General features: G+C 36.0%; 1 protein-coding gene across 1 annotated transcript in view; it reads right to left on the reverse strand.

The window, feature by feature from the left end:
* Positions 1-5,968: 5,968 nt before the first annotated feature.
* LOC136040017 (rab effector Noc2-like) overlaps positions 5,969-24,854 on the reverse strand; it is a 137,365-nt gene continuing 118,479 nt past the window's right edge. The window contains exons 5-6 of the mRNA XM_065724084.1: positions 21,674-21,830; positions 5,969-6,096 (exon numbers count right to left, since the gene is read on the reverse strand). Coding sequence (XP_065580156.1) covers positions 5,969-6,096; positions 21,674-21,830 — 285 coding nt within the window. The remainder of the gene's footprint in view (positions 6,097-21,673; positions 21,831-24,854) is intronic.

Here is a 24,854-nt window from a genome sequence, read left to right on the forward strand (position 1 = left end):
CCCCTCAAAAGGTTAGATTGAGCTGTAATCGGAGCATCTAAGAATGCAAAAATTACAGCAAGGGGCTAACGACTCGGATTGTTCAGGAGCGTATAGCTTTTTGAAGCTATAGCACTTTCCTTTCTACCAAAACAAAAAAATCGCTACTTTACTATTTTACTTCCTCACAACCAATTAGCATTTTATTTACAGGTGCCAAGACATCAATCTGGTTTCAAATATGATGTTTTCTAAAGAACATAGAGCTGGATTGCGCTCAAGACTCATCTTCAAATGCGAATCATGTCATGAGGAAGCCACAATTCACACAGAAAAACCCCTTGCTCCTAGAAGGCTTAAAAAAAAAGACTCAACGAAAACCGTAGTCAAAAAACGGAAAAGGACTGATTTTGATAGTGTGAATACTATCAGAAAGAAACACAAAACAGAAACAGGAACAGTAAGTGTCAACAAAGAGGTAGTGGTTGGTGCAATAAATGGTGAAATGACTCACGCCCAGGTTCAAGAACTTTTCTCTACCATTGGAATAAATACCCCGTCTCAAAAAGTCTTTACGAAATTTGAGAAAGAAATTTGCGTAGAATTGGAAAAAGTTCTCTATGACTATCTTATCGAAAATGGTAAAACCGAGCGAAGGATGGCACTGGAAGCATGTGAGAAAATTCACCCAAATGGAGCTGTAGAGACATGTGTTATAGTTGATGGAAGCTGGTGTACACGAAGTTATGGGAATAGATATCGTGCACTCTCAGGCTGTGGAGTGGTGATAGGTTTCTATTCGAAGAAACTCTTAAATCTAGGAATTAGGAACAAATATTGCTGTACTTGCGTGAAATACAGGCATCAAGTAAATAGATCTGTTCCTGAACATACATGTTTTATGAACTGGCAGGGGCCCAGTACAGGTATGGAGTCAGATATATTAGTTGACGCATTCCGAATAGCAACATCCATGCACAATCTAAGATATACTCGATTTGTTGCCGACGGCGATTCAAGTACCCATTCTGAAATTATAGCAAGGGTACCATATGGCAGAAATGTAGAAAAAATTGAGTGTGCTAATCATGCGTGCAAATGCTTGAAAAACAGACTATATAAGAAGCAGTATGAAAATGCCGAATGCAGAAGTAATAAATAAAGAAAATGTGTGATTTTGCCAGAAATGCAATTGTATGTGCCACCACAGAGAAGAAAAGCGTGAAGGATCTCATCAGTGCGCTGAAGGCAATTCCTCTACATTTTTTCCGTGGCGACCATAGATTTTGTCCTACACGTTGCTCGTTCTCCAGGAAAGTTCTACAGGTCAATCCTGAAGACACCCCTAGCAACATCTTTCTCAGCCATGTGTATTCAGCCTTTGATACGCTGACCAGAAGGGCTTGTCTACTGATAGGAAACCACACGAGCAACCTGGCAGAATATTTTTATGAGCATAGTTGCAAGGCTTATAGGTGGCAAAAACATCATGGTTAGCCAAAGTGCGCGATATACCACCCGTGTTAAAGCAGCAGGAATCCGATTTACGAAAGGTCACTCAGCTCGCCTTGAAATATTTCGAAGAACTGTAGGATCTACACCAAGTAGGCAGTTGAAAAAACTTGCACAACAGCGGGCCATGACTACTGCTCGACGTAAAAAACTGTCTGCTAAAAAGCGCCTTTTCACTAATGCTTCCACAAAACTCCCTTCAAAAGAAATCAGGGAGCCAACCGGAGCAGACAAAAACTACGGCTCGAACGCAACTGCTCCGGATCTTGATTGCAGTGCGCTCGAAATTGCAAAAACAGATTTTTTGACTCGTCTCCAATGTACTGCAACAGATATCCTCAGTATCGAAAAAGCCACTAGGCTTCAGAGAAATTCTATCGATAATAGCTGGATAGAATACAGAAAAAACAGAATTACAGCTTCCGTAGCTGGTGCTGTTTGTAAAAGGCGGTTGAGGACTGTGGGCTCATTAGTTCGGCAGCTGCTGTATCCCAGAAACCGCCAAACAAAGGCAATGGAGCATGGTCAGATGTATGAGCCTGTAGCTATTGCAGCTTTTGCAAAGAAAATGGGTTGCATTGTGAACTCTGCTGGGCTTTTCATTCACAAGGAATATGGGTTTCTAGGGGCCAGTCCGGACGGGATAGCAATTTTTCCTTTGGGTGAGAAGGCTCTTTTGGAGGTGAAGTGCCCTTTGACAGCAAAAGGGCTTACATTGGAAGAGTGGATAGCGCTTAAAAAAAAATACATGTCTAGAAAAGAAAGTTAATAGTGAAATAAAGCTGAAAAGAACACATGACTACTATTACCAAGTTCAAATGCAATTGGAAGGTTGTGACATTGATTTTGTATACTTTGTAATATTTTTAGGGGAAGAGGAATTATATTATGAAAAGATTGGTCGTGAACGTGAATTCTGGTCTAACAAAATGCTGCCAAATCTACAAAAATTTTATTTTGAGGCACTGTTACCAGAAATTGTCGACGGAAGGTTGCCAAGAAGTATGGAGATACGAGAACCGTTTATATAAATCCAACTGTGCTAGGTATGGGTAGTTATCATGTGTCATTACAGTCTTATCCGAATACAAATTCAGATATACAAATACTCAAGCAACAATCGAACTTTAGAATATTTTTTAATGAACCCGTATGGATGAGGAGGGCTGCTCCCTCCTCAACGCCCCGCTTTTTACGCTAAAGTTTTTTACTGTTTTAAAAAGTAGAATTGAGAGAAAGAGTAAAACTTTAGCGTAAAGAGCGGGGCGTTGAGGAGGGAGCAGCCCCTTTCACATACGAATTAATTTATATTCGTTTTAAGTTTTAATGTTGCTCCTTGCTTTCAGTTAAAAACATGTCTTTTTTGTATTTGATATCTGAACGTTTTTGAACTAATGCATGTTTTGATTTTGGCTCTCCACAGATGAATAATTAAAACGAAATTTCATATTTATATGGCTTTCTCATAATTTTGATAGAATCACTTTGAGAAAAAAGGAGCAGGGGAGGAGGCTTAGTTGCCCTCCAATGTTTCGGTTACTTAAAAAGGCAACTAGAACTAGAACTTTTAATATTTTACGAACGTTTTTGCTAGTAAAAGATCTACGTAACTTACGAGTTAGCTTACGTAACGAACTTCTGTATTCTGTTAGTGTTAAATTTTAATGCTGCTCCTTACTTTCAGTTGAAAAAACTGTTTCATATTTATTTTTGTATTGTTCTATTTTGAAATATGGCTAGAAAATCCTGCGCTCCCTTCATGGAAATTTTCTTCCCCATGACAAATTCCTCCATGGAAAGTTCCCCCAACATAACCCCCTGTTCTCAACCCCCCCCCCCCAACCAAAAATCCTCCTGAAAACGTCTGTACATTTCCCAATAACCATTACTATATAAACACTGATCAAAGTTTGTAACTTGTAGCCCCTTCCACGGGGATTCTGGTGGAATAAGTCGTCCCCAAAGACACAGTTATAAGGTTTTTCGACTATGTTGAATAAAATGGCTATCTCACAATTTTAATCGGGTGACTGTGGGAAAATAATTAGCTTGGGAGGAGGCCTAGGTGCCCTCCAATTTTTTAAATCACTTAAAAAGGGTACTATATACTTCATTTTTTATATATAATTCACTTGTATATAACTTCATTTCCGTTGGAATGAGCCCGCTCGCAACATTCTATGACAACTGGTTCGATATAATCACCCCTGGAAAAAAAATCCATATTTTTGCTGATAGAAGCTTAACACTTCCACGGTAGGGTTCCCTGATAGGCTGATTCGGATGGGTGTAATTTTGGTTTTATTACTTTTATCGGGTGTTTCCCTCTATTTTCTAAAATAAGGCAATTTTTCTTAGACTCGTAATTTTAGATAGGTATCTCATATATTTAAAGTCAGCATTAAAATGCGATTTTGTTCATGTAGCTATTGGTATCAAAAATCCGTCTTTTAGAGTTTTGGTTACTATTGAGCCGGGTCGCTCCTTAGTACAGTTCGTTACCACGAACTTTTTGATAAAATGAAATAAATTTGTCACTTCGCTGCGAGCAATTATTTAAATTATATTTTTCTAAATAGGTCTGCATGAAGTAAAAACCCGAAAATATGTACTTTTTATTTGTAATTTCCACAATTTTATACCGCGTCTCCTGGCAAATAATGATGACCAGACCACAGGCACACACGCAGGCGAGGGATTCACCCACCTTAAATTTGTATAATGCTTAATTTGTCAGCGAAATGTTTAATTTTCCTGTGTTTTCCTGGTATTTCTTTCGTAAGAGCTGAACCCCCCTCCTCCAAAAAAAAATCTCGAATAATAATTTCTCTAATTTTCTCCTCGAATAATAGTTCTTTTCCAAATAAATATTCCTATTTACTTGTCGAATTACGAAGAATGAATATACATTAGTCGTAATTTTCAGTGAGAAACCCCTTGAGTTTAATGACGGCAGTGAAATCTGATAACCTTGAGTATTTGTGTGATATGCCGCGATTGAAAAAGAACTAACAGGCAGTATAATTTTTGGAGGAGCGTCCGGCCTTAATACAAAAAAGACGAAGTATATCATTTTTAAACATGGAAATGACCCAGTTTACGATAGCAAGATAAATACGGCACACCACGAAAAAATTGAAAGAGTTGACCACCTTAAATATTTAGGTATAATAGTTGATGAAAAGCTGGATTGGGCAATCCACATTAAATTTCTTTGTATGAAGCTGTCCTTAGACTGAAATTTATTTTTCCCCATAAAATATTACTGATCCTATATTTTAGTCTATTCCACTCATATCTTTTATATGGAATAAGCATTTGGGCTTCAAATTATAAGTCAGAATGTAAGCAAGTTCAAATTCTTCAGAATAAAGCTATACGTGCAATTTGCAAGCTTGAGCCTCGTCAGAGTGTGAAGGCGTTTTTAATAAGACTTAAGATATTAAATGTGGCTCGACTTCGAGAAAAAAAGATTGCCGAAACTTTATATAAAGTAAGCACAAATACCGCACCTGAGTCGTTTATGTCAGTTTTTCGAAGGAATGATGAAATTCACCAACATGATACTCGGCATGCATCGCAACTAGTTACAGAAACGAGCCGTCTCACGTCGTCTGATTTTTCAATTAGATTTACCGGACCGAAAATATGGAATTATTTGCCAAATACTTTGAGAAATGCTAATAACCTACCAGAGTTCAAAAGTAAGATTAAAAGCTTCTTAATGGAAAACATTGAATTAGATCCTAATTTCTTTTACCGATAGTTCTCTATGTTTTGTTTTATTAATTTACGTTTCTTTTCTTTTCTTTTCCCTTCTTCTTCTTTTCTCTTCTTACCTTATAATTCTATTCTTGATGATTGAATGAATACTATCACCCGTTACGGGCAGTGCTCTCTTAGGGTGTAGTTAGTTTATAGTGTGTGATTTGTTTTTGTTTTTTTGTTAATGAACGAATTGAATTGAAGAAGACTTTTTCCACGAAAAGAAAAAAAAAAAAAAGTAAAAAAAAATAAAAGACAAAACGGAAAAACAAGATACATAGGTGAAAACTGAAACAAATCCACATATTAATAATATCAATTATGTCAAATATTAATGATTTAAATAGTCTGAAAAACCAGCAAAAAGGACAGTTATGCAGTAGAGACATAGTTCCTTTTTGTTTGTAAATGAAATTTAACCAAAAAGAGTCTATTTGTTTAAAAGAAAATGCATATTTCTTTGGTTATAATTGGGCACAGGTACAAAAAAAAAATTGAACTTTTTTCGTAAGGTAATGTAAGGTAGACGGAATGATCAGAAAAAAATATCTCTTTTTGAAAGACTGCTATAAGATCTAATAATTACCTTCCAATAATTTTAAGGGAATATCTAGAGTTGGGTGCACTTTGGAGAGGGCTTTTCGGCCTGATCGCTATATAAGCATCGATCACAAAAAGTATATTTTTTAAAGGCTACATTAGGATCGAATAATTACCTTCCAATAATATTGAGGGAATATCTTGAATTATGTGCACTTTGGAGAGGGCTTTTTGGCTTAATTTTAACTTGATCTTCGTCAGAACTATTTGATCCATCATCTTGTTCAGAGCTTGTTTGACCTAAAGCAGAAAATTGCACTAAAATATAATAGAAGCTTTTCTTTATTCTCTATGTATTTGAAAATACAGATCATCAATTTTAGAAAGACATGTTAATTGGGTTAATGAAAAAGATCAAGATGATGCTAAAATTATTAAGAGGGTTTCTGTTAAAAGGGCTTGGTTTTGGGCTCCGTTTTAATATTCATCTTTCAATTTATCCATCAATCAGACCTTTCTCTGTGCACATTTAACACCTTACTCTTGTCTTAATTTTATTACACACAATACTTAATTCTTTATTCTTCAGTTTTTGCAAATATTTTCTGCAATTCCCGTTCTGGACTCGCAACCAGTACATTTCGAGTAGATATGGCGTTTTCGATATTTCCTTAAAATGGACCAGATTGTGAATAGGTTCCACAAGAGTTGAGAAAGTATTGTCGAATTTCCACATAATTGTTTAACTTAATTGTGTTGTGTAGGTAGCTCAGATGTTGTCTGTTTTTTGTGGGTTTTCTTCTTGTATATTGTTTCCATTTTTATTTTTCTGCATTTTGTACCACTGTAAGTGCATTTGTGGGTAAACAGGGTTTAAGTAGATTATTAATACAAATTATTTTAACTCAAATACCCTGCGTGTGTAAATAAAGAAATATTCCAGGTCAGCTTATGGAAATTCTGATAATAAGTGAAAGCGTCTATTTAATGTATTAGAGTTTAATGTATTAGATTATGTATTATTTAATGTATTAGACTATTTAATGTATTAGAGTCATTAAAGATTCGCCATGAGAGTTATAAAATCCTACATATCTGATTGATCCCTAAGTTCACGCAGGCCACCTTTGTTACGCAGAAGAAATTCAGCCAATCTCTAAGCCCTCTAAAATGAAATTGATGTAGCTAGCTCTGGTTTCAACGATATCACGCTTCAAATCACCTCATCGAAAACTGAACTTCTCGTTTACATTGTGTCTGTACAACTCTCCGTCACTATCAATTAAGGCCTAGAAGTCATTTCCATATTTTCTTCTCTGAAATTATTTCGTGACTATCAATTTTGGACTAGAAACTATTTCCAAACTGACTTATCTTTAACAAATCTGTGACTATCAACTTTGCTCTAGAAACTACTTCTGCATCGTCTTTTCTGGGATAATTAAGGTTCCCGATTGGCTCAAATTCTAAGGCTACAAAGACACTTGCTATCTCAAAGTTGAAATAATTGAGACAAAAGTACAAGCTGCTTCCACGAGATAAAGAGCAGCTTCACAAGATAATCCTTGTTAAAATATTTACAAGAACATTTTTTCGTCCCACATACATCCATTTTGGTCCTACTATGGAATTTCTTCACGCTGTATGACCTGAAGAAAATTTGATCTATATTCTTCGATTTTCGCAAATTCCTTCTATAATTGCTGCTTTGGACTCATGACCGGTACATCTCCAATATGTGGTGTATTTTTATATTTATTTGAAAATGAACAGCTTGTGGATAAATCCCGCAAACGTCGCAAAAATATTGTAGACTTTCCTCTTTGCTGTGTAGTTTAAGTGGGTTATCTTTGTTGTTGCAAGTTTTTTTTTTTAGTGCCTTTATTTTTTTCTTCTCTAAGTGCTTTCGCATTTCATACAAAGGGTGGTGGAAATTATCTCGTCCAAGACACAGAAAAATAAAAAGCAATGAGAAACATTTTTTCAATTGTTTTCAAAGTAGATCAAAATTAGGAAACGTTTTTTTCTCGAGAATATATGAAAATAAGTGAACAAGGGTGCAAAACGGATTGGGCTTTATGTAACATAGATATCAAAATGATCCGAGCTATAAACACATAATGGAAAAAGTCAGTGAGTTAAGGAAATCGAGTTAAACATAAAATATCCAACTACTGTATTTGTCATTGATTATTCTAAATAAAATATGTATATTTTAAGAACTTATAGGAATTATTATTATTAGAAACATTATAAGAGTTTATGATTTGTAGTTAACATAATTCGCGGAAATTCATCTTATTACTAATGCAATCTTTCTGCTACAATGTTGCGCAGAATTTTGAACTTCTCATCAGAAAGTAAACTTACTTTATTTTTGCTTGTTTACTTTCGAATGAATGACACTTAAAATAGAATATGTATTTCAAAAGTAATTGTCTTAACTAAGAGCCGGCTCTAAAGAATACAAAACTATGTTGACCGCGACGCTATCAAGTCTTCTATAATAGTGTTTGTTTTATGCTTTTGAGTGTGCGAAATCATGCGTTTATGTTGTTTTATTAGTTATATTTAATAAAATATAACTTAAGTAAAGCATGAAAAGCTTCAAGAAATATTGTGTTGTTGCAATGTTATCAGAAGCTCTATATTATAAACTTTGGAAGTAAACCAAAAATGGCTCACATAAATTCATTTGATAAGCAAGCAAATAAGTCGTACGTTGGAAAATATGAGGTAAAAACCAGTTAGAAAAAAAACACACAGTGGTTCCCGCATGTGGGGCATAATATTAAGCCTAACCTGCTTATAATAACATTATAGTAGGCTTATCATTGATATGACTGAATTTTTTTATTTCTAACATGGAAAATCAGAACTGGGCTTTCCCCTCTCCCATATGGGCATATGGCAACATAATCCTGATCATAATTCTAGTAATTAGTGCACTATTGTCATCCCCTTCGTAGGTGAAATGAGAAATAAGAAATAACCGAGCATCAAGTTTCCGTTATGGATTAATTTATTACTCAAAACCATTTCTCTCCACTTAATTTCCTTGGAGGATGTTTCTTACCTTCTTTTTTAATTACAGTCTAGTGTGACTCTTAATAGGAAAATAACCGGCCGAAAAACTATTCCTTATCCTCTCTTCCTTGGTCTTTGACAATATTCCTGACGATTGTTTAGTTCCTACTAGAATTAATTTAAAAAATAGTCAAAAGGGAAAAATCCACTACTAAAGAGCCTAATTAGAACTTAAGGCGAGCGGAAGTAAATTCCTATAATAATTCAAATTTAGAAAGATAATAAATTACTAGTAAATAATAAATGGAGCCCAAAACGAACAAATATTATAATGAACACTAACATCAAGATAGTGGGTATTGACATTGATGAACAAATCTTGATTTTGGTTGCGTAGGTTAAATGCAGCAGTTTTACAAACTCATTCCGTGATTTTCCGGATTATATCACAATTTTTTATTAGGTTATATAAAGAAGATGAAAATACTGACATGAAATATACTGAAATATTTATGTCGGTCGGTAAATGTAGTGGTTTTACCGACTCCTATTGTAAGTTTACGGACGTCGCAACAGTTTTCCATTTAGTTAAAACAAGAACATGAAATTTCAATCTCGGTTTTGCTGACTCATACCGAGGCTTCACGAATCCTAACATTTTGGATTTGGGTAAGTAAAGAACAAGAAAATACTGACACGAGATTTACTGAATTTTCGACCAGGTAAACGTAGCGATTTTTCCGGCTCATACCGTTATTTTACTAATGGTGCAAAAAATTTCCTTCGGTTATGTCAGTATCAAAATGCTGACATAACATCTTCCGAAATTCCGATCTCGATCGGTAAATGCAACGGTTTTATTGACAGGAAATAATGGATTAAAAACTCACTCGGTAGCAACTAGTACCAGTAACTTGCAAAATCACAGTCACTTGTTACAACAGGTCAGGTGGTTATAGTATTGTGAGCAATGGAAGGTAAAGACAGCGACACCCTCCTAAGGGACCCACATGTCAACTTCAAACTCGGAAAATTGCGTCAGTCGGACGATTGATCTCAACTCTCAATCTCAATGCAAAAGAATAGATTGATGCAGTGGTTTCTAAACTTCATTACGTGTGGGCTCACTTAAAAATGTTGTATCATATTGTGCCTCCCTTCCATTTTGTAAATTAATACAGAGATATATTTTCAGTGCTGCATAATCTATTAAGACAAACTCTTACAAATAAAGAAAACGAATAACAATTACATTCTTATCTTTCAATGATATTATAGTTAATGCAAAGTTTGCCAATACTCTGTATCAATGATGACATGTCAGCACGAAGCTTCTTTTCTATAGCCAAACGAACAGGATACTTCGGCCTAATTTTAGCTAATGCGGATAATCCTGTCTTGTATAAATACGATTTTGCGAATACCATCAACAGTTTTAAAGCTTTATTTAACAAAATATTATATCTATATATATAAAAATAAGTTGTCTGTGTGTCTGTGTGTCGAGTGACGTCGTGTTTGTGTGTCGACTGACGTCATGTTTATCGACTGACGAAATTACAGACCGGGACATCGGGACACAAATGACGACCGGGACACCGGGACATAGGGAATAAAAATGACGACCGGGACACTCAAAGAGAAAGCGACCGGGACACGAAGAATGTTCGATTAGCAATCACCATCAACAAAGCACCGGGACACAAATGACGACCGGGACACAGGGAATATAAATGACGACCAGGACACTCAAAGAGAAATTACAGACCGGGACACCGGAACACAAATGACGACCGGGACACAGGGAAACAACAACAATGGGGACGCCGGGGGCACAGGGGGATAGGACAATTATGTGTTGCATGTTCAAGAGTCGGTAAACCTGACAATCTATTTATATGCACAGACACTGGGACAGCCAAGAATGTTGTATATTCGCAAGTTTTACGAAGTTAAAAATATATATATATATATATATATATATCTATATTCAAAGGTGGGACACAGGAACACAACTACAGTGGTGCGTAACTAATATGGCGCGTAACGACTTACGCGCGCGGGGGGCTTGGGGGGCGTGAAGCGCCACCCCAACAGCTAGTTCACTCTAAATATTTAGCCAAAATGGAATTAGAGATGCTTTCTGAAAATTGCATTTTAAAGAATTATCACAAGCTAGTTGAATCAAGTTTTCTTTCTCATGACTTGTTAATCCAAATTCGTCATCTTCTTCGTTGATAAATTGATTCTGTATACATATTAGATAAAAACAAACAAGTTTTTTTAACTGCAAGTAAGGAGCAACATCAAACAGTTCGTGGTAACGAACTGTAGTAAGGAGCAACGAACCAAACTCTAAGGAGCAATAGTAACCAAAACTCTAAAAAACGGAACTTTAATACCAATGGTTACATCAAAAGAATTTCATTTAAATGCAGATTTCAAATATATAAGTTTCATCAAGTTTAGTCTTACCCATAAAGATTACGAGCCTGAGAGAATTTGCCTTATTTTAGAAAACAGGCGGAAAACCCCTCTAAAAGTCATAGAATCTTAACGAAAATAAAACCATCAGATTCAGCGTATCAGAGAACCCTTCTGTAGAAGTTTCAAGCTCCTATCTACAAAAATGTGAAATTTTGTATTTTTGCCAGAAGCCGGATCACGGATGCGTGTTTATTTGTTTTTTTCCAGGGGTGATCGTATCGAACCAGTGGTCCTAGAATGATGCGAGAGGGCTCATTCTAACGGAAATGAAAAGTTCTAGTGCCCTTTTTAAGTGACCAAAAAAATTGGAGGCCACCTAGGCCCCCTCCCACGCTAATTATTTTCCCAAAGTCACCAAAGTCACCAAAGTTTCCTAAAATTCTGAGACAGCCATTTTATTCAGCATAGTCGAAAAACATTATAACTATGTATTTGGGGACGACTTACTCCCCCACAGTCCCGTAGGAGGGGCTAAAAATTAAAAACTTTGACCAGTGCTTACGCATAGTAATGGTTATTGGGAAGTGTATACACGTTTCAGGGAGATTTTTTGGTTGGGGGAAGGGGTTGAGAAGAGGGGGATATGTTGGGGGAACTTTCCATGGAGGAATTTGTCACGGGGAAAGAAAATTTCCATGAACGAAGCACAGGATTTTCTAGCATTATTTAAAAAAACAATGAAAAAATAAATATGCAAATTTTTTTCAACCGAAAGTAAGGAGCAGCATTAAAACTAAAAAAAAACATAAATTATTACGCATATGAGGGTTCACATCCTCCTAATACCTCGCTCTTTACGCTAAAGAATTTTTAGTAATTTCAACTATTTATTCTACGGCCTTGGTGATTCAGGGGTCATTCTTAAGGAATTTGGACAAAATTTAAGCTTTAGTGTAAAGAGCGAGGTACTGATGAGGTGGTGAACCCCCTCATATACGTAATAAAAACATACGAATACAGAAGTTCGTTACGTAAGCTAACTCGCAAGTTACGTATATCTTTTTCTAATCAAAACGTTCGTAAAAAATTAAAAGTTCTAGTTGCCATTTCAAGTAACCAAAACATTGGAGGGCAACTAGGCCTCCTCCCCCGATCCTTTTCTCTCAAAATAGTTTGATCAAAACTATGAGAAAGCCATTTAGCCAAAAATAAAAATAAAATGCAAATTTCGTTTTAATTATTCATCTGCGGAGAGCCAAAATCAAAACATGCATTACTTGAAAAACGTTTAGAAATTAAACAACAAAAAAACAAGTTTTTAAACTGAAAGTAAGGAGCGACATTAAAGCTTAAAAGAACAGAAATTATTCGTATATGAAAGGGGCTGTCCCCTCCTCAACGCCCAACTCTTTACGCGAAAGGTTTTTACTGTTTTAAAAGTAGAGTTTAGAGAAAGATTCAAACTTTAGCGTAAAGAGGGGGGCGTTGAAGAGGGAGCAGCCCCTTTCACATACGAAGTAATTTCTATTCGTTTTAAATTTTAATATCGCTCCTTAATTTAAAATTTAAAACGAACAGAAATTATTTCGTATATGAAAGGGTCTCCATTCCGCAACGCCCCGCTCTTTACGCCAAAGTTTGACTATTTGTCACAGCTCTACTTTTAGCGCAAAGAGCAAGGCGTTGAGGAGGGGAGAACCCCTTTCATATACATAATAATTTATGTTAATTTTAAGTTTTAACGTGGCTCCTTACTTACAGTTAAAAAAACTTGTTTTTTTATTTAATTCCTGAACGTTTTTGAATTAATGCGTGTTTTGATTTTGGCTTACCGCAGATAAATAATTAAAACGAAATTTGCATATGATTTTTATTTTTTATTTGCTAAATCGCTTTCTCATTGTTTTCATCAGACGATTGATAAGAAAAAGGGGTGGGGGAGGAGACCTAGTTGCCCTCCAATTTTTTGGTTACTTAAAAATGCAACTAGATTTTTTTAGTTTTTGTATGAACGCTTTTGTTAGTAATGAACATACATACCTTACGAATTAACTTATTTAACGAACTTCTATATCTGTGTATTTTTTTACGTATATGAGGGGATTTGCCTCATCGTCAATACCTCGCTCTTTACAGGAGTTTTATCCCAAATCAATAAGAATGATCCCTGAATCACAAAGGCCATAGAATAAATGGTTGAAATTACAAAGAAAAACTTTAGCATAAACAGCAAGGTATTAGGGAGGAGACGAACCCCCTTATATACTTAATGTTTGATGTTCGTTTTAAATTTTCATAACACTCATTACTTCCAGGTGAAAAATCAAAATTGTTTATTTTCTATAATCCTAGAAAATCCTGCGCCCCCTTCATGGAAATTCTCTTCCTTCATGATAAATTCCTCCATGGAAAGATCCTCCCACGTCACCTCCTCCCCCGACCCACCCCCACCCCAGCGCGAAAATGCCCCCCTCTGTACACTTCATAATAACCATTACTGTATGTAAAGGATGGTCAAAGTTTGTAACTTGCAGCCCCTCTCCCGGGGACTGTGGGGGATTAAGTCGTCCGAAAAAAGTTATTACGTTTTCGACTAAGCTGAACAGAATGGCTATCTCAAATTATATCTTATGACTTTGGGGGACAAATGTGGGTGGGAGGGGGCCTAGGTGCCTTCCAATTTTATTGGGCACTTACAAAGGGCACTAGAACTTTTAATTTGAGCAAAAATGAGCCCTCTCCCGACATTCTAGGACCACTGGGTTGATGCGATTATCTCTGGGGAAAAAAGGAAAAAACAACAAATAAACACGCATCCGTGATCTGTCTTCTGGCAAAAAAATTAAAATTTTTACATTTTTGTAGATAGGAGCTTGAAACTTCTACTCTTATACGCTTCTCTTGCAACTTCTCTGATACGCTGAATCTGATGGTTTGATTTTCGTTAAGATTCTATGACTTTTTGGGGATGTCTCTCCCTATTTTCTAAGATAAGCCACATTTTCTCAGGCTCGTAGCCTTTGATGGGTAACACTAAACTTGATGAAAATTATATATTTGAACTCAGCATTAAAATGCAATACTTTTGATGTAACTATTGGTATCAAAATTCCGTTTTTTAGAGTTTCGGTTACTATTGAGCCGGATCGCATCTTACTACAGTTCATTACCACGAACTGTTTGATGCATTTTGTAAAAATTGAGATCACCGAAATGTATCAAGAAATAAATTAACAAGGCATACAAGTGTTCCGGCAAATGGATTTTGCTTGCTTTTATTTTATCTTGACCATCTAAATTTAAAAGTGGGAAAATGTCCAACTTACTGCTTAATTTGGTAATTGCCTTTTATACCCACCACACTCAAGAAGTGAGTTAAGGCTAATTCTAATGAAATATACCCAAGTATGATGAAGATAAAATAATTCAGTGACAAAATTATGAAAACTATAATAGAGAACTATGGAAATCAGCCCCTCTAGAACTCATTATATTGAATGGTTTCTAACCAAACCGAAATGCCAACTAAAATATTTAATTAAAATTTACCTACATTTAAGAGTATATACACTCTTTCACGCTAAGATGATTATTAGCGAGCACAAATCAGACGCAACGATATAGCGTTGCCTACGGGTCTAATGCTTTAGTTTTTTTTTTTTTTTTCATAAGGCACTTCATATGGACGCGGTCGTCATATAAACTTCAGATGGGGCTCATTCGAATGGAAATCAGAAGTTCTAGTCCCCCCTTTGAAGAGTCATAAGTGATCGGAAAGCAACTAGCCCCAAGGGCCCTTTTTTCCCCAAATACATCGAATAAAAATTTTCAAATAGCCATTTTGTTAAAAACAGTTCAAAGATAATATAACAAAAACCCCAAGTTCAAACAACTTCCCAAGGTCCGGGGGTAGGCGTTGTAAACTATGCCCTGAGGTGTATGTGGTTCTTATGGAAGAGATAATCGCATTAACTTCAGAGAAGGCTCATTTGATTGGAACATTGAAAGTTCTGGTTCACTTTTTAAGAGTCAAAAGAGATCAGAGGGCAAATAGTCCCCTGACGCCTTTTCCCCCCATCTCATCCGATAAAGATTTTGAGATTGCCATTTTGTTGAAGATAGTTCAAAAATCAGATAATAACAAGAGCAAAGGGCTCATATGGCACTTGTGACGAGGCGAGAAGAGCTAAGAGCCAAGAGATCATATGGTATGAGCTCTAACAAAATTCTATGAATCTATAGATTGATTTAAAAAGGAAAATAAGAGGCTTAATGCCGGTCAAGATTTAAAATAAGAGCTCTGAGTCACAAAGTCCTTGGCTAAATGGGCCTTCAGATTCTGTACCTAAGTGTAAATTGTAACGTAAAGAAGGAGGAAGAATTATATTTCTTTTGCAAGTTTCAAAGAAATTGAATTGACAAATAAGATTTGTGTGTTTTTTAACACAATTTAAAAAATCTAAAACAATATTGGTCAAATGCTCCCCGTAAGCTTGACGTAAATACGTTCTGAGACCATACTGGCTATGCATGACATAGGAAAACAAAGAAAGGAAATAATAAATGAAAAGAGAAAAATCAAATAGGAGAAAAACGAGGATTTTATCAGCCAGTAGCAAAATATGAAAAACAAGCAAATATTTCGACAACGACCTCCGCCAAGTAGTCCTCAGTGCTCAAAAAAATAAGAAAGAGGAAAAAGAAAAAAAAGAAGAAACAACAACAAAATCTAACCTTCTTAAGTGAACTGCACGAGAGGAAAAAGGACACTGAATTAAACAACAAAAACCAACTTGAAATCAATGAAAGAGAAGTTACCGATTAGATTGAATAAGTATCCTTTGCCTTGCAACAGATTTAGCCTGTCTACAATTTCGGTGTTCATTAGATATGCGGACAGGTTGTCTTAAATTAGACTGGGCGAAAATATTCATCGAGTCTTTTAATATTAAATTGTTACATAATTAGACTTAAGGAAATATCTCCCGGGTCTCTATTTATAGCCAAATTTCTATTTATGTGGTTTTTTTTTATCTCAATTGCCTCTTTAAGAGATTGTGGTAGGCCATTTACGGTAGATATTAAAGTTGCCTTTTCAAAAAGAACTAAACGGTCAAGATTTTCGTATATATGCTGGGCCAGAGCTGAATCAAAGTTGTCATTTTTATTTTCCAATCTCAGGGACTTATCAATTGAAATTTTGTGTTCATGCAATCGCTCCCCTAGTTGTTGATGGGTCCTGCCAATGTAAAGTTTTCCACATGAACACGGGACTCGTTCTAGTTGCCTTTTTAAGTAACAAAAAAGTTAGTGGGTAACTAGGCCTATTCTCCCGCTCCTTTTTTCTCAAAGTCGTCCGATCAAAACTATTAGAGATCCATTTAGCCAAAAAATAAATTAGTATGCAAATTTTATTTTAATTATTCATGTGTGGAGAGCCAAAGTTGAAACATGCATTAATTCAAAAACGTTCAGAAATTAAATAAAAAAACAAGTTTTTTTTTAACTGAAAGTAAGGAGCGACATTAAAACTTAAAACGAACAGAAATTACTCCTTATATGAAAGGGGCTATTCCCTCCTCAGCGCCTCGCTCTTTACGCTAAAGTTTTTACTGTTTTAAAAAGTGGAGTTGAGAGAAAGAGCCAAACTTTAGCGTAAAGAGCAGAGCGTTGAGGAGGGAACAGTCCCTTTCATATACGGAGTAATTTCTGCTTGTTTTAAGTTTCACTCCTTACTTTCAGTTAAAAAAAACTTTTTTTTATTCAATTCATACTAGAAACGACATGAAATTACTATTAAAGAATATATGAAACCCAAAACGAACAGAAATTAAATAAACAATCATAGTAAACAAACATACAACAAGTATTAATATAAATGAATAATTTACAAGAAATTAATTCTAAAGAATAAATAAAACCCTAAACGAACAGAAATTGAATAAACAATCATATCAAACAAACATCCAATGGATACTAATATAAATGAATAAATAAATCTTAAAACGAGTGAAACTTAAATTGAATATGCAAATCAAGCTTGAAATGAACAAAAATCACTAGAAAGAAGAGTTAGGGTTTTGGCTCCTTCCCTCACTGTAAAAGTCTAAAGCTTACTACGTAGTTAGTGCTTTACTGAAAACTATATGTGCCTTGCACAGTCTTGGAAAGTACAAATAAAATCAAACTGAATATTTGACATATAATGATATCAACTGTTGAAAAAGAATCAGTTCAAGATTTGATTTCGCTGTAATTTTATTTTCATTTTCAATTTTGTAATAACTGGCAAAGAAAATATTTGTAATATAATTCGTTTTCAGTGAAGCGCCTATGACTGAGTAGGCTTTGGACTTTTAGAGCTAAGGAATGGGACAACATCCAAATGATTATTTGTATTGAAACTATATTTTCCTTGAACAATCTTGGAAAAAACTAATAAAATTAAACTGAATATTTTAACTGATTAATATTAACTGCTGAAAGCTCATACCTTAAAAAATTCAATTCTAATCTAACTTAAATGTATATTTTCAATGATGTCATAAGTACTAAAAAAAAAATTGTAATATAATTCATTTTCAGTTAAGTGCCAATGACGCAGTAGGTTTTAGACTTCTACACTGAGAGAAGGAGGCAAAACCTATACCTTTGTTTGTTCTGATTTTCGTTCGTTTGAAGCTCGAGTTTTATATTCAATTTAAGCTTCACTCGTTTTAGGATTTATTTATTCGTTTATATTAGTACCTATTGTGTGTTTGTTTGCTATGATTGTTTATTTAATTTATGTTCCTTTTAGGTTTCATTTATTCTTTAATAGTAATTTCTTGTCCTTTCTAGTTTGAATTTTACCAGGTATTTGTAGGCTATCTGCTGATCTTAAATTAGTATGACCTTTACTTTTCATTGAAAAACTTCTTTTTCGGAAAGTTTGTTTTTAATTAATATAAAAGAAACCAGTTTTGTCAAACCAAGAACTTAAAAATGGTGAGTATAGAAAATAAATACCCTTAATTTTTTGTTAAATATCGACCAAACTGGTCAGTTTTATAAACAAATTACTGTCCCTAAATTCATTTGCCTCCTAATTTTGATTTTCTCGAATAAAAATGGCAATTTTCACTTCGAGTTTATGTATCCTCTAAATCACTTTGGCACGAGATAGGTAATATTCTAGCACAAAAGGATGGTGTAAGTAGCTCCCATGTCATCTCTCAGCTTTGTGAAAAAAATAACTTGTATTGAACTATTTTTATGTAGTTTATAGCTTTCATTGCTTCTGTAAAACATATCTAAGTTCCTTACCGATAATCTTTGATACGAGAGCTGCTCAGTGGAGAATGCTGTGCGTCAATGTATGTGTGCGTCACACCGGGTTTTTATGGCACTTGGCGTTAGCCAAGTGACATATAGCGATCGCAAGTTCTGTTGGTCGATCTGTCTGTTCCGGTTTTGCTGGTTTAGGCACTTCCAGATAAGCTAAGACGATGAAATTTGGCAGGTGTATCAGGAACAAGACCAGATTAAATTAGAAATTTTTGTTTCCTTGATTAGACTGTCTGGGGAGGGGGGGGAATGGGAGTACGGTTAATTAAAAAAAAAACTAGAAAAAATGAGGTACTTTCAACTTACTAACGGGTCATCGGATCTTAATGAAATTTAATATTTAGAAGGATATTGTGTCTCAGGGCTGTTATTTCCGATCGCGAGCGGATCCGGTGACATTTGGGGGAGCTGGGAAGGGGGAACCTATAATCTTGGAAAACGCTTAGAATGGAGGGATCGTGAGAAACTTGGTATAAAAATAAGCACAAGACCTAGATGCGTGATTGACGTAACCAGAATGGATCCGCTCTTTACGGGGGAGTTGGGGGAGGGTTAGTTCTGAAAAATTAGGAGAAATGAGGTATTTTAAATTTACGAAGGAGTAATCGGACCTTAATGAAATTTTATATTTAGAAGGGCCTTATAACTCAGATCTCTAATTTTAAATCCCTACCAGATCCAGCGTCATTGGGGGGAGTTAGGCCGGCATGAACCGGAAATCTCGGAAAAGGCTTCAGGAGAGATCAGGATGAAACTGGGTGCGAAGAATGAGCACAAGTCTAAGATACTTGTCTTACATAACCGAACCGGATCCGCTCTCTCTGGGGGAGTCGTGGAGGGGGGGTAATTCGGGAAAATTAGAAAAAAGAGGTATTTGTAACTTACGAACGGGTAATCATATCTTAATGAAATTTGATATTTAGAAGGATTTTGTGCTTCAGAGCTCTTATTCTAAATTCCGACTAGATCCGGTGACATTGGGGGGATTTGGATGGGAAAACGGTAGTCTTGAAAAACGTGAAAATTGAGGTATCTTTGTCTTAGGAATGGGCGATCGGATCTTAATGAAACTTGATATATAGAAAGATTGCATGTCTCAAATGTTCCGTTTTCAATTCGAATTGGATCCGGGGACATGGAGGTTTGGCGGGGAGAAATAGAAATCTTCGAAACCGGAAATCTTGGAAAACGCTTAGAGTGGAGGGATCGGGATGAAACTTGATGGGAAGAATAAGCACGATTTCTAGTGCTTATCCCAACCAGATCTGGTGACATTGGGGGGAGTTGGAGAAGGAAACCGGAAATCTTGGATAAGGCTTAGAGTGGAGGGATCGGGATGAAACTTTGTTGGTAGAATAAGCAAATGCCGTAGATAAGTGATTGACGTAACCGGAATGTATCCACTGGGGAGTAAGGAAGGTCTTGTGCTTTGGCGAGTTTGGTGCTTCCGGACGTGTTAGGACGATGAAAATTGGTAGGTGTGTCAGGGACCTGCACAAATTGACTTGATCAAGTCGTTTTACCCAATTCGTCCGTCTGGGGGGCTGAAGGGAGAGGAAAAATTAGTAAAAATGAGGCATTTTTAACTTACGAGTGGGTGATCGGATTTTAATGAATTTTGATATTTAGAAGGACCTCGTGTGTCAAAGCTCTTATTTTAAATCCCGACCGGCATTAAGCCTCTGATTTTCCTTTTAAATCAATCCATTGATTCTTAGAATTTTGCTTGAGCTCATGCCATATAAGTTTTTGGCTCTTGGCTCATCTGGCCTCGTCACAAGTGTCATATGAGGTCTTAGCTCTTGTTTAATTTTAATTAACCTTAGAAACGCAGTTTTGTGTGCTGACATTGACCTTGCACTGTCTGTAACAAGCCACAGTAATTTTTTCCACAATTTTCCTTTCTTGTTAAAAAAGAACAAAAAACAAAACTGCCAATTATATCAAAAATGTCACTGGATGTGGCTTTTCAGGAATGAATTGGTAAAATAATGCATTTCAGTTATATTATTCTCTTCAACGCATTGAAGATATCTAATTAAATATGGGGTTTTAGCTACATCAGTTCCTTCTACTTTTAAGGTGAATTTTGTGGTGGTCATCTGATAACTAGTTGATCACAAAGATTACCTCTAATTTTCGTATAATTGATTGTCCATAAATGGAATATCCAGCAGCATAATAAAATGTCACTAGTTTTACCTTGAGATGGGGAACCTAGCTGCTATTCAGCCTGGGCCTTTAAATACTGTCAATCGCGAAAGGGTTAAGATATTTTCCTCGGCTGCATAGTTCTAATTTCATTTTATTTATCGTCAATCCTGGCTAATATCCATGCCTCCTCTTAGAATAGTCCGTGCCTCCCTAGGGAAGCGGGCCTCCCAGCTTGGAAAACGCTGGACTAATAAAAGGAATTAGATATGTCGATTATAAGAACGAGTCGATTTAAAATACTCCCTTGTCAGTTTACCCGTGGGTTGCTACAGTACCACCAGCTTTGGTTACCAATTGGATAAGTTATTTCGAACAAGAAATAGCCTCTTCACCTTGGAATATAATACCAAAACTCCAGAAAGTTTTCTACTGCCACAGATTTCGATAATATTTACTTAAAATTCTTCAACATAGAATGAGGAAGAAATTTAAACGTTTTCCTTGAAGAACCAAAAATGTGGTATAATAGACTTTTTTATGTGGAATCCAACGATCACTATAAAAAACTTTCCATTACTCATGATTTCCATGAAACGATTTATATATTAGTTTTTTTTTTCATTTTGCAAAATCTTAGAGCTTGGCACTATGTAACGTGAAAATCAAAAGTCTTAAATGCAACTTTTAATGGGAAGCACTTAAATCTGAGCCACTTTTCCATTACTTGTAGACTTTTTGCGATAATTCTGATGTTGTTTTCAGTGGTTTTAAATGGGGGGGGGGAGGCGAGGGGGATTCATCTTGCTCAAAAAGGCTTCGTCTCCTTCTCCGAATCAAAATTCTTTGTCCCAAATAGGACTTATTCTTATGTCGCTTGGGAGACAACGGTACCTAAAAATTGACAGGTGTGTTTATCTTTTTTAAAAACTATGAGGCGACTCACTTTTTGCGCTAATCTTCTTAGCCCATGCAGTAGATGTAGTAGTCTTGTTGTAATCTAAAGACTCAAAACAGGATACCGACGGGGCTGACCTTGCATAACGAGCGTACTTGCCGACGTTGTTTTGCTTCTTTATCGGAATCGTGTATTTTGGCATACTCTATAAGAAAGACAATTTTACTCTACAATACTCTCGAACAAAGAAATTATTTTAGAATGGACAGGAAACTATTTATAGCCAAATTAAAAGAATTGGTACTCAAACAAATTTTGTAACCAATTTAAGTAAATATGCCTAAATATAGCTCACACTCAACATCTTTATTATCCATGAGCTAAGTTCTCATTCTCGTTTAAGTAAAGGTATTTAGCAGGTTCTGAAGGGCTTTGCTTTGACAAAAAAAATTAGCCTGTATTTGGTATTTTTATTTTTTACCTTAAAACTATTATACTCCTCATTGAAAACTTACCTTACAAAATTCTACTGAACTTTATCAATCGTAAGCAAAAAAAAAGGGGATGAATTCTCAATTAATTATTTTCGGGAGTCTATATCTTTAGAAAACAATTTTCTAAAATTGATTCTATGTAATATTCAACATCAAGCATACTGCCTAATTCTACTAGAAAGTGTCACTCGTAAAATATGCTCATTAAAATTACAAAAACACTTTTGTTTCTCAATAATTTTATTTTAGCTTGTTTAACAGCCCCGAGGAGTACCCTCTACAAGGCTTTCATAGCAGCCCTGTCCCTTCAAATCCCAGTCCCCACACTTTTTTTTAGAAACTTCAAGACGCAGGTGCTTGTTACGTAATAGGAAATGTTTTCTAAGAAGTGCAGATGCTTGTTACGTAATAGGGAATGTTTTCTAAGATATTCAGGTGTCTGTTACGTCATAAGGCTTGATTACTTTTGGATCTTACCTAATAGAGAGTGTTTTTTCTTTGATAGTTTAAAAAGCCGGCAAGGGTCAGTGCAAAAAACTTCAGGGACCGACAGTGGGTAACGTTCAAGACGCCGAACCCTAGTGAGCAGTTCAACCAGATCCCTAGAAACCAATTGGTGTGTGTGTGTGTCATGTGATTTTGCTAGTATCAAGATTTAAATTAATGGAATGTAACAGGCAGGTGCATCTCATAGAACAATAGAAACAAGGCATTTTAATTAAGACCTCTCAGAAATATCTCTTAATGTGGCATGAATTTACCTCTAATAACCCTTCCCCGTTGGAATTGCTTGCTAGGATAGGGCAGCCACATATGTTCACGGTGGCTTGTATAAGCGTAGTCTTGGCTCAAAGAAACCTGGTATTTTCATTAAAACTTCTTAGAAATAACCGAATACAAAAATGTACCTCTTTTTTTCCCTTGGCGTTTTCATTTTTCAAATTTGGTTTTTCTAGTATCAAGATTTAAATTAAGGAAATATAACAGGAAGGTGCATCTAATCTTCCAAAAATCAATAGCATTGGGATGATTGTGTGCTCTAATATGGAAAGAGTTGAAAAGATGTGATCCATTTAATCAATTCCTGAAAGCCGTACAGAGAATTCTCTGTGTTTTGGAATAGTTTCTTACATAAAAGTTATTCCCCGAATAAAAATATTAGAAGGGCTATTTTGGTCCAGCTTTCTAGCACTCCATTCTTTTGAAGGGAAACCTCTTTCAAATCCTAATGTGGACAAAAGTCTTTGGAATCTAAAGATTCTTTGAGTAAAAAGTCTTGAAAGAAAATGAACTCCCGAAAAAAAAGCCTTGAAAGAAAACGCCACGAAAGAAAATGAAACGCAAAGAAAAAAATCCTTGAACGAAAAAAAAAACGCCTTGAAAGAAAAGTGAAATCCTGAAAAAAAATTCTTGAAGTCTTATGTAACAACCCACATGTGCATTGTTATTACGTGACACCCTACATGTATGTCCTCCTCAGTTTCAACCGGGGGTTCCCCATGGGTCCTTAAGAAACAAGTCACACGAGAATACGTAATCTTTAACACTAGTGAGCATTCTCTATTACGTTAGAGCTGAATAAATAATGTAGAAAAAGTCTTGAAGAAAAATCTTCTAAAAACGTCTTGCAATGTCCTGAAACGTCTCAAAAAACGTATTGACAGTAAAATTTGATGCTATGGCCCCCGAGGAATTGGATGCTAGGGCTTCAATGGAATTCGTTGATGGGGCCCCATTGTAATTGCTGCTAGGGCCCCAGTTGGAATTGACTGCTATGCACACCCCGTTGGAATTGGTTGCTAAGGCCCCTTTTGGGACTGAATGCCAGTGCCCCTGGTGGAACCGGGTGCTAGGGGCCAGATGGAACTGGAAGCTAGGACTCCGTTAGAATTGGTTGCTAGGGCCTCGTTGGAATTGGTTGTTAGGGTCCCCATTGGAATTGACTACTAGGCTTTCCCCGTTGTAACTGACTGCTAGGGGCCCCCTCCCTTAGTGGAAAAGGTTGCTAGGGGTCGGGTTGAATGGGTTGCTAGGGCCCCTCTGGAATTACTCGTTAGGGGCTCCGGCGCCTTGAAGGCCTTCATTAGTGGGTTCTGAAGGTTTTTCCTTGGCCCTCACGGGTTTTTTATGCATTAACATAACATACACCTGCATCTCTTAGAAAACAAACCCAATTACGTAACAAAGAGGTATACTGTTCCGTTACAGATGTATTATAGCATTGCGTAAGACTGAGGTGCGCGTATTTACGTCTAGAAGAACTATTAGCTCCAATAGTATACCTCCTCTGGTTCTGATTGGAAGCAGAGGGCTGTCACTTCTCACCCGTGTGGTTGACGTCTCTGTGCCAACTGGAAACTTCGTGTTCGTATTGTTTGTTGTGCATGGCACTCTTGCCAAGATTGTCAAGGGGTGTCAACTCGTATGTAGCACTGGTCAGATGAAGAGCCACGATGACACACTCATGATCTCCTGATTTTTTAAGTTACTTATCTGCCAACCCTCCTAATTCCCGTGTGTTCACGCCTTTTATTGATTCCAGTTGCATATTTTTGATCTCACCTCAATCTTTCAGAAAAAATTCTACTTTTCGGTAGTTTTTTTTCAAGATTTGCTTTTTTTCGTTAAGGGAGGCTCCCAGCCGTGGAGCTGAAATATTTGTATTTTTATTATTTAGTGTTTTATTGTTGTTTTATTTAAATTGAACCAGGCAATGACTCTTACAACCGCAACCA

This window comes from Artemia franciscana, chromosome 20 (assembly GCF_032884065.1).
Source record: "Artemia franciscana chromosome 20, ASM3288406v1, whole genome shotgun sequence".
Lineage (NCBI taxonomy): Eukaryota > Metazoa > Arthropoda > Branchiopoda > Anostraca > Artemiidae > Artemia > Artemia franciscana.